This window comes from Haliotis rufescens, unplaced genomic scaffold, assembly GCF_023055435.1.
Source record: "Haliotis rufescens isolate VD_foot unplaced genomic scaffold, xgHalRufe1.0.p SCAF_6, whole genome shotgun sequence".
Classification (NCBI taxonomy): domain Eukaryota; kingdom Metazoa; phylum Mollusca; class Gastropoda; order Lepetellida; family Haliotidae; genus Haliotis; species Haliotis rufescens.
This window is the reverse complement of record NW_025964334.1, coordinates 26,053,878-26,067,723: the sequence shown is the minus strand read 5'-3', so window position 1 is coordinate 26,067,723 and position 13,846 is coordinate 26,053,878. Positions and strand designations below refer to the sequence as shown.

The 13,846-nt window shown below is 38.8% G+C and overlaps 1 protein-coding gene across 1 annotated transcript; it reads left to right on the top strand.

The window, feature by feature from the left end:
* The first annotated feature begins 505 nt into the window (after positions 1-505).
* LOC124124883 (protein ILRUN-like) lies at positions 506-9,561 on the top strand. The gene is made up of 5 exons (XM_046488172.2): positions 506-780; positions 2,154-2,308; positions 6,038-6,235; positions 7,225-7,493; positions 9,213-9,561. Exons 1-5 carry the CDS (start codon positions 626-628, stop codon positions 9,279-9,281), a joined length of 846 nt encoding a protein of 281 aa, XP_046344128.1. The 5' UTR covers positions 506-625; the 3' UTR covers positions 9,282-9,561.
* The last annotated feature ends 4,285 nt before the right edge of the window (positions 9,562-13,846 follow it).

Genomic DNA, 13,846 nt, shown 5'->3' with positions numbered 1-13,846 from the left:
GACATCGAGATTTCCAAGAAAACCCAAACTCAAGTACCGGTGGGAACTGTGATATTTTATGTCCGCTTCATATATCGTACCTTTTCATTCTAAACTGACTCTGCGGGAGGCTACATCTTTAACGTGTATAACATATTCTTATAATTCTGATATTGCTCCGACGAAACATACGCAAACAATTATGTATGTTTTATTCTGTTTCCGATTTTAAACTCAACAACACCAGAGACTATATGATCTCTGACAACACGTATCTTCGGCATGATGTTCTGTTGAAAAAAAATATGTCGATGACATTCATCTACTATCCTCAAAGTTTTAAATACTGAACAATTATTGCAAACAGATAAATAGAAATCCATGTTATTATTAGCATTGTTCCTTGGCATATATGCGAATATGATACTATTTATATTTACAGTTTCTTGCACGTGGCTAATCTACATAAAATCTCCCAGATGGCCATGCGAAAGACGCATGCGCAGAGATTATATCCGGACGTCAATATTCCGACGAAAAGGAAACACGTTTGGAGGATGTTGAAGATATATTTCTTTCGCTTCCTAAGACAACAAATGGTAGAAAATAAATAAGTATTTGGTGGAATCTAGTTTGAAATACAGCTATGGACGTGGACAACGATTTGGACGGACAGCTGCTCCAGCAGTTTAGTTCTATGGGGACCACGGACCGAGATGTACTCATTGCAGAGTTTCAAAAACTCTTGGGAAACAAACTCAATCCGTCATCTTGTGCATTTTTTCTTGATATGAATAACTGGTATGTTTGTCAACAACGGGGTCGTGTCACACGACTTGTTGTTTGAAACTGTAAAACACATTGTCTAATATTTACTCAAAACGATTCAAATAAATCTCAAAGAAACACCTACAAATTTGTGAAACATGAAGAGTGTTTCAATTCAATTTGCATACAAGATCACATGTTTTGATTCAAAATGTTCAGTTATAACTCATATTTTATGTTGATTGCAGTTTAACAAGTGCAGCGTGCTTACTTCTAACTATAAGATCCTAGCCATTCTTTCCACTTTCGCCCTAGCCCTATTTTAGCCTTCACTATTATTATTTTAATGCAGACTTTATAAATTTTAGTTTTCTTTAAGAGGTAGGTTGTGGTATCCATACAATTTTAAGATGCAAGATCAAATCTGCGGAGTGTCGTCACAGCTGTCATTACAGTGACAAAGAGTGTGTTCATAGAAGAAGTGGAGCAAACCTGTCTGTGCCAAAACATGTAGAATCCACTAGTGGCCCCAAAATGCCTCTTGGCATAATTTTCAATAGATTATAGCGTTAATATGGTCTACTATTAACTGAGCTTACTAGACCAAGCAATATTTCACTTGGGCATCAGGCTAGCATCTGAAGTCACTTACAGCCTGTCTGAGTTCTTATATCAATGATTAGCAATTTTACAATCAGGAAGTGAATTTTTATAAGAAACAAAGACGGCAAAACATTACAGTACAACAATTAACAAGAGTGTTTTTAGGTGCGTGAAACACCTGCTTTAAGATTAGATGCTTCACATGCTTATGAACAACATGAAATGTTGGGAAGTGATGTGTCACTACATTGCCAAATGATTTCTAGTCATCTTCATGGTACATTCAACATGTTCAACACAGAATGTCAAACAAACTCTTCCCTTCCTATCTGTTCCATTATTTCTTCCAAACCAAGAAAATATTAATAAAAACTAAATGTACAAATAATTTCTTCTTCCCATTAGTATACTTTCAAATGAAATAAAATGTACATATTTGTTCTAAATCATCAGCAATTGTTCTCACAACATTCATACTTATCCAAGCAACATATGTTATTCTTTGATATGATAAATAGCTATTTATAATAACAAATGTGAGAGTCCTTTCTAAGACAGTGCATATTAGATAAGGTTTGGCCCACTCTCAACGATAGTGATGCCTATCTTTCCCTAACAGAGTGTTACTGTGCCAGTTCTTGGACTTGGAGTTATAAAACATGCTACCAATTCTTTAGTGATTGATATCTATTTTAAAGTGAGAAAGTATCTCTATTTCTTTTAAGTCAAATTTCCTTCTGCCTGGGTTAAAGGAAGACATGATTTGACTGCATTGAACTGGAATTATTATGCTCTTCATGCAGGAACCTACAAGAAGCTATTGGTTCCTATTATGACTTTGAACAGCCCCCTGTCAACTTGCCATCAATGAGCTTTATCAAAGATGTCACTATAGGAGAAGGGGAATCCATACCACCAAACAACAAGTTCATCAAAACATGGAGGGTACAAAACGGAGGTGAGTGGATGGAGTGGACGGATCCCCCGTGGGATGTTTAGGTTCGAATTGGGCCCAAGCAATCTCTGCTTGTTGTGCAATGTGACTAATGGATCAGTGACTCCGATGATTACTTGTCATGGTACCCTGATGGTGTGTATCGTTGCTCATGATATCAATCACTTGATTGTTGGATCTAAACTTGAATACTTACAGGCCACAGTCATTAAGCTGAAATGTTGCTGTGTTTGTTTTGTTTGTTTGTTGTTTAACGACGCACTCAGCAATATTCCAGCTTTATGACTGCAGTCTATAAATAATCAAGTCTAGACCAGACATTGCAGTGATTGACATCATGAGCATCGATCTACACATTTGGGATACGATGACAGCTATAAACCATGTCAACCATCCGATCCCATTAGTCGCCTCTAACGACAAACAAAGTCGCCTTTTTATGGCAAGCATTGGTTGCTGAAGACCTATTCTTACCCAGATTTGAAATCTTACTGTGTGTGACATTGAACAACAAGTAACAGAGCTCCAGATAACTTTTTGAGCAATTGAGTTTTTACTCTAGGGTTTCTATTTTAATTGGGTTATTACATTTTTCATTGGGTAACCAGTATTTTTTCACTCATCTATTCATCACTCTATCATGTCTATTGGGTTTTTCCCCAAATTAGTGAAAAAATGAAATAATGTTTTAGATATATAATGTTTTAGACAGTATATAACTGTACTAAATATATAGACTTGACTCCAAAAGTAAATTAACTCGTAATTGAGTTTCGGAAATTAGCACCTTTGAACATGTTGAACACATGATGAATAAGCTTCATTGTGTATTTACGCGTGCTGTTTTTATACATTTTAGTTTTTCATTTAATGCATGTGTTTCTGTACACAAGTTGATTAAAAGTAATTGGGTTTTGAATATTATTTATGGGTATTTTACGCAAATACGCTGCTTATCTGTAGCTCTGAAATAAACAAAGAAACAAACAAACTGATGGAGGAAGCAATCTGACTTCATATCTCTTAAAATGAGCAATCAACAAGGAGAATCACTAAAATGCACATGTGCAAATTTTGGAAAGAAAAAGACTCAACCTTTGACCCTTTATGGTAGGGCTGGGACAATACACCAACTGTGAGATCTGATAAGTATTTTGATACCTTACTCACGATACATTGTTCTTGCATGTGCTCTTATCTTATGGTGTGTAAGCCATCTTTTTCATAGATAGGGTGTCCAAATACCTGGCACACTGACGATTTTATAGTTGGCAGTGTCAAGTATCTCACAACAAATGAAAATATTAATGTTTTCACTATTAACTTGTACTACTGATTAATGTTTAGTGGAACAGTTATTAAAGCAAACATTTATGGTCAGAATCGATATTTTTTGCTAAGTGTGCGACTGTGATCGATATTTGTATCGAGAAGTAAAAATCGTGATCCGATCGGTGTATCGTCCCACCACTGCTTTATGGGTAATGTTGGATGTTTTGGTCTCCAATCCTTATGATAATGTATACAGAAGAACATTGCACATTTCTGCTACATGATGGTACATGTAGTGCTAGGCCTTCTGTTACGCATGGAATGTTGTTTGGACTAAAGGACTGGAGCCAGTTTCTTACTCTGCATTTTGTTTGAAAAGACATAGGTCTGCCACCTAAATGTAATTTGGATGGCTTTCAAAAGGTAGAAGGCTGAATATGCTGTGACTGTAAACATGGCAACATGGTAATCAAATTGGGTCACACTTTTTTAGTCTTTAGTAAAATGTCAGTATTCATGTCATGTATCTGTTGAAGATCCATTTGATTATGAACATGATAAAAAGATATTCATGAGGTCAACTGTCACCCGATAGCTCAGCCTCTACATACTTGGCAGTCGATGTGTTTGTGTATCTGATCAAATAGAATATGTTTGAGTGAGGTAAAAATAACACATATTTTCTGCATTGGCTTTGTTTTATATGTCAGTATTTTTTTATTGACAATTTAGAATAAAATGATTCAGTGGTCATTGTAACATTAAGTTTACAATGTGATTTGTATTATTCTGTAATCATTTGCACAGTAAGGTGGTACGGTTCAGTGTTTCGGCATTATCATGCCCCTGAGTGTGTATTGGTCTTGTCTTAAACATGTCGAAGTAAAATGAACATGTGACCTAAAGAGATATTTTGGAAACATTATCAAGGCAGCAAAGAGACCGGTGAAGATATTTTATCTGTCCCACTGATGTGTATGTTTAGAAAGGACATATTTGCATGAAATTTCACATTAATTTATAGTCGAGGTAAATTTTGGGAATCTGAACAAAGATCTTGTGAAAGAGTAAAGAACGTTTGATGTAGATGTCAGATGACAAATGTCATTAGGACATTTTCCTAATTTTTGCTAATTTTGAGAGGTCATTCTCCTATGTCCTAGGAAGTGGACCGATCTGAAAATCTGGATAATGATTTCTAGTCGAAAGGCACCAACAGCCCTTGAATTTGCCAGTCCAACCACTAACCATCTTTTACTTGTGAGAATGAATCACTTATATCCTGGTTTTAGCTTGTTCAGTGCTAGGAATGTCACGATACAGGTGTCACACTAACCATCTTTTACTTGTGAGAATGAATCTCTTATATCCTGGTTTTAGCTTGTTCAGTGCTAGGAATGTCACGATACAGGTGTCACACTAAGCATCTTTTTACTTGTGAGAATGAATCTCTTATATCCTGGTTTTAGCTTGTTCATTGCTAGTAATGTCACGATACAGGTGTCACACTAAGCATCTTTTTACTTGTGAGAATGAATCTCTTATATCCTGGTTTTAGCTTGTTCAGTGCTAGGAATGTCACGATACACAGATACAGGTGTCACACTCACCATCTTTTTATTTGTGAGAATGAATCTCTTATATCCTGGTTTTAGCTTGTTCAGTGCTAGTAATGTCACGATACAGGTGTCACACTAAGCATCTTTTTACTTGTGAGAATGAATCTCTTATATCCTGGTTTTAGCTTGTTCAGTGCTAGGAATGTCACGATACAGGTGTCACACTAAGCATCTTTTTACTTGGGAGAATGAATCACTTATATCCTGGTTTAAGCTTGTTCAGTGCTAGTAGACTCACTCATAAAGGTGAAGGACAGCTGACTGATACCCATCAACATGAATGAATCAAGTCAACTATACCATTGTATACTGTATGAGAAACTAATAAGAAATAAACAATTAAGTTTATGTACTGTATTATGAGGGGCTGCAACGAAATAGCTGGTCAGTCTTGTTATCGAGCCGGTTTCGTATCTGAAAGACAACCAAGAAATTTATGAGGGGTTTAAAAATAGTTTGTATTTGTTTTTGATATTGATGTGAGATCAACATGGAGAATCGATTTGTGTTTAAATGTGAATCAATGCCAAATTAAGTGTGTCAGGTATCACATCGTGCAAAGTTTGCCGACGATGCACCGGTGATGTGGTGAATCGTTACATCACTATTCAGTGCAGGGTTTTAGGCCTACTGACAACTGACCATGTTGACCCCATTGTGTTCCCAAGTATAGCGGTGAATCACGACATCACTATTCAGTGCAGGGTTTTAGGCCTATTGACAACTGACCACGTTGACCCCATTGTGTTTCCAGGTGTAGCGGTGAATCGCAACATCACTATTCAGTGCAGGGTTTTAGGCCTACTGACAACTGACCATGTTGACCCCATTGTGTTCCCAGGTACAGAAGCATGGCCCCCTGGCTGCAGCTTGAAGTTCTGCAGTGGGGACAACCTCAGTACCACGGATCGTGCAATGGTGGAGACACTACAGCCAGGCCAGATGACCGACATCAGTATTGAGATGACCAGTCCGGCTCAGAAGGGGACATACCATGGGCAGTGGAGGATGCACACGCCCACTGGGGTTGGGTTTGGAGGTGAGCATGTTTTACTCAAGTGCTGAACTGGTGCCTTTGCTATACTGGAATTTTGAAAGTTTTAAATCATGCCTAGTGCTAAAACGGTCCTCATCCAATACTTTAACAAGGACTTTCGACAATCATAGAGCTAAGATTGCTTTGTGGAACAGGACCCTAGTATTGTAGATTTCTCAAAGAACAGGGCACTGTTCCACAAAGTCCCATTGTTTACATAGACATACGACATCGTAGCAGTGAAATCGCTTTATGGAACGAGGTCCAGGGTATCGTTCCACAAAGTCCCATTGTTTACACAGACATACGACATCGTAGCAGTAAGATTGCTTTATGGAACAAGGCATGACAAAATTCTCAATTATGTCTGTACTAAATTGTAGGTTTGCAGGCACCTTACAAGCTGGTGGGTTTCACTAAAATGGTAAACGTCTAAGACATGCATCGCTTTGGGCTTTCCTACCACATCAAGCTCATATGCGCTGTAATGTAACTGGAATACTGTTCAAAGCGGCGTGAATCCCAACTCACACAATCATGACTGCTTCATTTAGTATCAGGTTGTGTGTTCATGGACTGAGTTAAATGATCACGTATTTTGACTGGTTTATTTGCTCCATGTCCAGGGACCCATTCCACATAGCGACTTGTGAATGTGATAAGACCATCATAGTTCCCATACTTTAGCATAGACTTACGATCATCATCGTGCTAGGGTAGCTTTGTGCAACATGAGAATATTAGTAGCTGATGGCGAGTGAATGATTATGGTTTTACGCCACTTTTGGCAATATTCCAGGAATATCACAGCGGGAGCCACAAGAAATGGGCTCATACATTAACTCATGTGGGGATTGAAACAGGACTACTAAGTGTTAATTCTGAGTTAATTCTGAGTCTGTGCACATGTCTTCATGTTGTCTTCTTGCCAAATGATATGTTTCTACACCCTTGATGCCTGAAATACAAGGTGTGATTGTTCTCCTTCCCAGAAGTGATATGGGTGATAATCAACGTGGATGAAGGAGGCCTGCTGGGGGTAACTCAACAACTCTCACGCTTCGGAGGGGAGTTCCATAAGAGTCCCACCAACGTGGTGGCAGCCAACCCCTTCGGTTCTCCAGAGAAGATAGGCCACCAGGATGGTATTGACTCCCCCAGTCGAGAGATGCACTCCCCGAGCCATCAGCCACACTGTGAAGGACCCTCACATCCGGCCCTACCCATGCCCTGGCCTGGCTTCTCTGTAGGACTGTCACAGGTACCGTGTATAAGACACTTGACACTAGCCATGCTGGGGGGGGGTTCCTTGTTCCCCATGTACAATCAAAGCACACGACCAATGAAGATCCGGGGTAGAATAGATCTTCAGCAACCCATGCTTGTCATAAGAGGCGATTAACGGGATCAGGTGGTCAGGCTCACTGACTTGATTGATGCATGTCATCGTATCCCAAATTGTATGGATCAATGCTCATGATGTCAATCACTGGATTGTCTGGTCCAGATGCAATAACTTACAGACCGCCATCATATAGCTGGAATATTGCTGAGTGCGGAGTTAAATAACAGATAAACAAACAAATCAAAACACAAAAATCTGTGAAGCAATTAAGGTTTTAAGAATACCGTATTCGATGTGATAAGCGCCTAGGGCACTCTCAAAATTAGAAATAGGGGGTTATTAGAATATTATTTTGGTGAAAAAACAGAGTTAAAAGATAAATTTCATGGTTTATGCTGACAGCCTGAAATGTTTATATACGACATATATATTTTTCCAGAATTTATTTGCCCATAACTAAGGGTGCATATAACACACGAGTGCGTTTTATACGCGAATAAAAAAGTCTTGTGTACATTGATCAATTGGAAGGGTGCTAATTGGTTTTGCTCACTAGCCAATATATTAGCAAATATCGCCGTGGGCGCTTATTAGAGCGGGGCACTTATTATGTCAAATACGGTACATACATATTGAAAGTTTTAGACCTATTTCTGTGGAAGCATCACAATACGGATGATGTGATACCTGAAAATTATGCACTTTGTCATATTAATGAACGAGATTCTATCATCAAGACATGTTCAAGTTTACTTGAGTAAATTAAGATAAGAAGTAAGAAAATAGTACTTTGCCATTCAGTCAGCCAAATACTATGTGGTGTGATGTTGATGTGTACAAGTATCATATTGTTAGGGGTTTTATCCAGGATTCCAAACTAAGAGCCTTGTTCACAAAATATTCAGAGAAATACAAGAGAGTTCTTCAAAGCCTTAGTTATTACAATATAACATGATTATGAAAATTTGTAATTCCAATTTGGTTATTTTAACTGCCATTTACTGCAGACCCAGGTGCGAATATCATCCTCTGTGCAAATTTAGATAAATCCCTTATTCTAATGATAAAAGACAGAACAACTGTACTAGTAGTATCTTGGCACTAAGTTCTGTAATTCTTGAAATTAACGCGAGCGTGAAGTGAATGCAAAAAAATCTGAGTGGTCTTTGCTCGCATTATCTAACCTTCAGATTTAAGTCTCCAAAATGACTATCAACAATAAGACGGCCTCACTGCACACTTTGGATAGCGGAAATATCAATTTCAGTATAAACACAAACAACTATATATTCCAAGTCATGGTTTCTTGAGCAGAAGTAGTATATAACAATGTTATTCGGAGAATAGAAATTACAAAATGGGCATCACTGCTGGGGTCAAGAGTTCTACTCACTTGTGTCAAACTAGGCATCATTGGGTACTCCAGCAGTCCAGAAAGTTGCCAACCATGCAACACTGCATCAAAGGCCGACATGACCCCACTGGGGTGAGGGGTGGGGAGTCGTGTTAATATTGAATCACATTTTTGGCTAGGGGTCAGCAGTTATATTGATTTGGAGACGCATTAACTTCCAGATTTACAGTTTCTTGATACGTTGATGCTGTCGATGCAGTCTGCTGTCTCCTTTTCTGCAGCCCCCCCAGGAGACGCCCGGCATGATGCAGCAGCTTACAGACCATTCCCAGGATGAAGAGATGTCATAGCGAAACGTGAACTCCAGCGTCGTGCGTACGAGTGTTTTTGAATGAAGCGTGACTGAGTGGAGGTGAGCTAAGCTCATGTGATGACAGAGCTTGTTACATATAACCTGCCGGGGACAGCGGAACCTGGGTATGATGCATATCCCTTCAAAGGAGGAACACTTTGCTCACTGACTACAGATGGAAATCTTGTAATCTAGAGACTAATGATGAAAGCCTTGTATAGTTTTGTAGAAAATTACAAATTATGTAAAATTTGTTGGAAATTAATTTATGGATTAGATCAAGTGTTACTGTAAATTATTGAATGGTATTAGAATCTTTTATGAATCATCTGATCGGATAATTGGATAATTTGTGATGACTGATTTGAGCTCAAGAGTGCATTGAGATTTTGGTTGCGTTAACACGGTCCTGGGTCATTGTCTGATGAAGCAGCTTCGGAGTTTCTTACCTGACGTGTTGATTCCTGGCTGTAGTGATACAGCAGTGAAGGTACATCACACACAGCAGCTAGGTCATCGTGTATTGCATCATTACAATTGCCTATTATGAAGAATGGTGACGATCTTATTCCTGTTTTATTGGTGTATAACAAAAGTATGTTATCCTAACTCTTTTAACGCAGGATGTATGCAGGGGGTTGGCTGTTCCATGTTAGCACAATTATGATAAACAGTAAAGCTTACCCTGTGTGAAGCAGGTACGTATGGACATCACAAGTTAGGTTTTTACGATAACAATTGACGCATCTTACGTTTACGATAGTTGTTTATTTAGTTTAGTAAGTATACCCATCACCCTCCAGATGTACTGGAAAATCCACTACTTATCGTTTCCCGGTGCCTGTTTACTCACACTGGTAACTATGTGACAGTCTGGCTGATTTCCAAGTCTTTAAGTAAGGTTGAGACCAGTTCCGATTCAAGATTGTTGATTTTGCAGATAGTCTATGATTTGGTTCAAAACTTGGTAAAACCATGTCTCAAAACCTCAGTCCCATACATGATGCTAGACAGTTGGGCATGTTCCCTCGTCACGTTGAAGGCCCGGGTCCGTCCAATTGCCCACATGGGTACAATGTGTGAAGACCGTTTCTGGTGGCCCTTGTGATGTTGCTGGAATATTGCTAAGAGCGGAGTAAAACCATACGCACTCATTCTTACGTGATGCCCGTTCTTGCCTTCAACTTGAGGTCTCAGAACACATGTAAAAGACTTACATCTAATACCAAATGTGAACAGAATCAGTCATTGATCTAACAACTGTCCATCTGTTTAACCAACTCGTTCACCAACTTGTATCCAACTCGGTCCCACTTGCACTAAGTAGTATTATAACTACAACAATTGGTAAGTCTGTCTAAATATGTAAGGTGTTGTTTCCAGACATGTAGTCTGTCAGATCACTTTGGTCAAGTAGGCCTTGTCTAGTCCTTTATCTGGTTTGACATGCATGGGGACAAGAGAAAACTGTATCAACACTTCACAGGCTTTGTATCCTCAAAAATCCTCCCTTACCTGTGAATATATGGGCTGCTTTGCAGTGTAGTCACTACTTTTGACAAATGAATCAAGCCATTCCTTGTTCCAATAAGAGGGAAACCACCAGCTGCTGTGATCATTCAGCACTTAGCTTGCATTGTTCAAGCTACATTATTTCTCCTACAGCATGTGCCATAGATTTCTCACATTGCTTCAGTGTCAGGCAGTGGTAGGGCTGACACGAATGTCGGCTCTTGTGACTTCACCAAGTTGTAAATGGACTCATTTCATTTGGCCTTCATTTGTTGGCTTATGAGAATGACCAACAGGAAAAAACTGAAACTTGCCAAAAAAAGAAAACTTTTGGCCACATTTTTGGGGGGTCCAAATTTTTTAGTCAGGTTTTTATCCCCCGCCGCGCGAAAGCGCGAAGCGGGGGATATAGTATTCACGACCGTCCGTACGTACGTCCGTACGTCCGTCCGTCCGTACGTCCCACCTGTTTATTGCCGCGATATCTCAAGAACTAAACACTGGATTGTCTTCATATTTGGAACTATGGTGTATATACAGACTCCGCAGACACCAGTCGGTTTTGGTGACCTTGATCCCATTTTCAAGGTCACAGCAGACAAATCTGCTTTTAGAGTTGGAAAACGGTGTTGCCGCGATATCTCAAGAACTAAACACTGGATTGTCTTCATATTTGGAACTATGGTGTATATACAGACTCCGCAGACACCAGTCGGTTTTGGTGACCTTGATCCCATTTTAAAGGTCACAGCAGGCAAATCTGCTTTTGGAGTTGGAAAACGGTGTTGCCGCGATATCTCAAGAACTAAACACTGGATTGTCTTCATATTTGGAACTATCGTGTATATACAGACACCGCAGACACCAGTCGGTTTTGGTGACCTTGACCCCATTGTCAAGGTCACAGCAGGCAAATCTGCTTTTGGAGTTAGAAAACGGTGTTGCCGCGATATCTCAAGAACTAATCGCTGGATTGTCTTCATATTTGGAACTATAGTGTATATACAGACACCGCATACACCTGACAGATTTGGTGACCTTGACCCCATTTTCAAGGTCACAGCAGGCAAATCTGTTTTTGGAGTTGGAAAACGGTGTTGCCACAATATCTCAAGAACTAATCGCTGGATTGTCTTCATATTTGGTACTGTGGTGTACAGGCGGGGGATATTTCGTCACTCTGTGACAAATACTTGTTATCACTGCTCTTCATAAGATGTTAATATGTTTCAAAATATTTATTCTAGCAAAAAAAAGCAATCAATTATCAGTCGGTATCTTGCCATATTAAAAATGGTTTGTTTTCCGTACATTAGTAGCAGCATTAATCTGGAAGTTGAATTATTTTTTCATTTATTTATTCATTTATTTTTTCAACCACCTTCACTGAGTTTTAGACCAAACTAATAAGATGTAAAATGCCTTCGCAGACTAACACTAGATGCATGTCCCTACTACACCACAAAGCATCCATAGGTAATGACAGGTGATGGAAGAATTTAGCAGATTAAACGTAGGGAGTGTTGATGATGTTAAGTGATTTATTGATGGTATTTCATGAATTGCCCATTATGTTGATCCGTTAGCCCTGAATGTTTCAATTATTTTGGACGTGTTGCTCAAGGGTAAATTTGCAAACTTATTGTATTAATCTGATGTTATTACTGTGTGGTACCAATACCAGACCTCCAGAATACTGCTGAATTACTGTTACCATGGTTACGATGTGTTCTTCAGAACTTGTTGAAACATAAGATGCAAATATGATTGACAGTCAAAAGGTTGATCAACTAAATGAGATGAAAATGAGTAGTTTAACCATTAGATATGATCTCGAACAATCAAAACAAATGCTAGTTTTGTATGAACTTTCCTTTTGAAAAGGACTAGATCGGGGTTTTGGTAGTATTCATGATAAATAGCCTGTAAAATAGCAATGTCACACTTAATGACCATCCTGGCATTAAAGGGATTCAACTTCCAAGAAGATTGAAAGATCTCCGGTGTTCAGGTTAACCAGAATGAAAGCGATTTCCTCAAATGTCAAAATTATTCACTTATATACTGAACTAAAAATGTTAGGGATCATGAATACTGAGGACTGAGCCAACAATTCAAAAAAATATTTCCAAAAATATTCATGATCCCTAAACCTTTCTTCTTCAGTATATTACCTGTATACATTAATCAAGGAGATGCTTGTAGAGGGAGTGATCACCGTACTACACCTGTTTCTACAATCGGCAAATACTTTGTTGTTCTTAGTTTCCTGATCGCCATGCTTTGCCTTTAAAGTGCTTCTTGTTTAGTGTTACCATGGTAACTGTCAGGACTTGTACCAGTAAGATAGAGAAAAGTCTCTTGATATTAATGTCCTTGTATATATTTCTGTCTGTTATTACATGTGTACTGGTTTTAATTGCCATGTGGAAAACCAAACCTTTCATTCCAGTGTATGGATTATGACTGTGTTAGATGTGGTAACAGCATCTCTGTACTGCTGCCTATAAACAATGGTGATATTGACTTGTCACTACACAGAACTACAGGCTGTTACATTGCGTTTTCCTAATAGATTCCAGGTTCAGAACATACCGCACTAACAAACCTGCAATTATATACACGAATCGTAATTCCTGAAAATCTGCTACACTGTTCGCTTCCTAAAACATTTGCCTTCAAATCTGGGTATTTATATGTTTTGGTCATGCAACTTTCTATGTACTTTAGGGGTTAGAATCATAGAGAGGGAACATATTTTTGGATGCCATCGCTGAGTACAATGGCGGATAAAAAACTGTACCAACTGTCTGTTTACCAACTCAGTAAGTAAATATATTGTTGCACAATCTAAGATATAAGTAGTTGTATTTGAAGGCAAGTGTCTTTGGAAGTGAGTCATGATGCTTTTGTCGTCAGATTATGATGCATGCACTTTGCTGAAGCATATACAGTGCGATGCAGATTTGGATCAGGGATCTAAACACTATGGGACAGCCTGTAGCTCTGTGTAGTGTGACAAGTCAAAATCAAAATCGTTTATATGGAGTA

Excerpts from the sequence above, each read along its gene's own strand:
- LOC124124883 (XM_046488172.2), top strand. The coding sequence starts at position 626 with ATGGACGTGGACAACGATTTGGACGGACAGCTGCTCCAGCAGTTTAGT. Across the intron at positions 2,309-6,037 it reads ATGGAGGGTACAAAACGGAG|GTACAGAAGCATGGCCCCCT; the intron begins GTGAGTGGATGG and ends TTGTGTTCCCAG. Across the intron at positions 7,494-9,212 it reads TCTCTGTAGGACTGTCACAG|CCCCCCCAGGAGACGCCCGG; the intron begins GTACCGTGTATA and ends CCTTTTCTGCAG.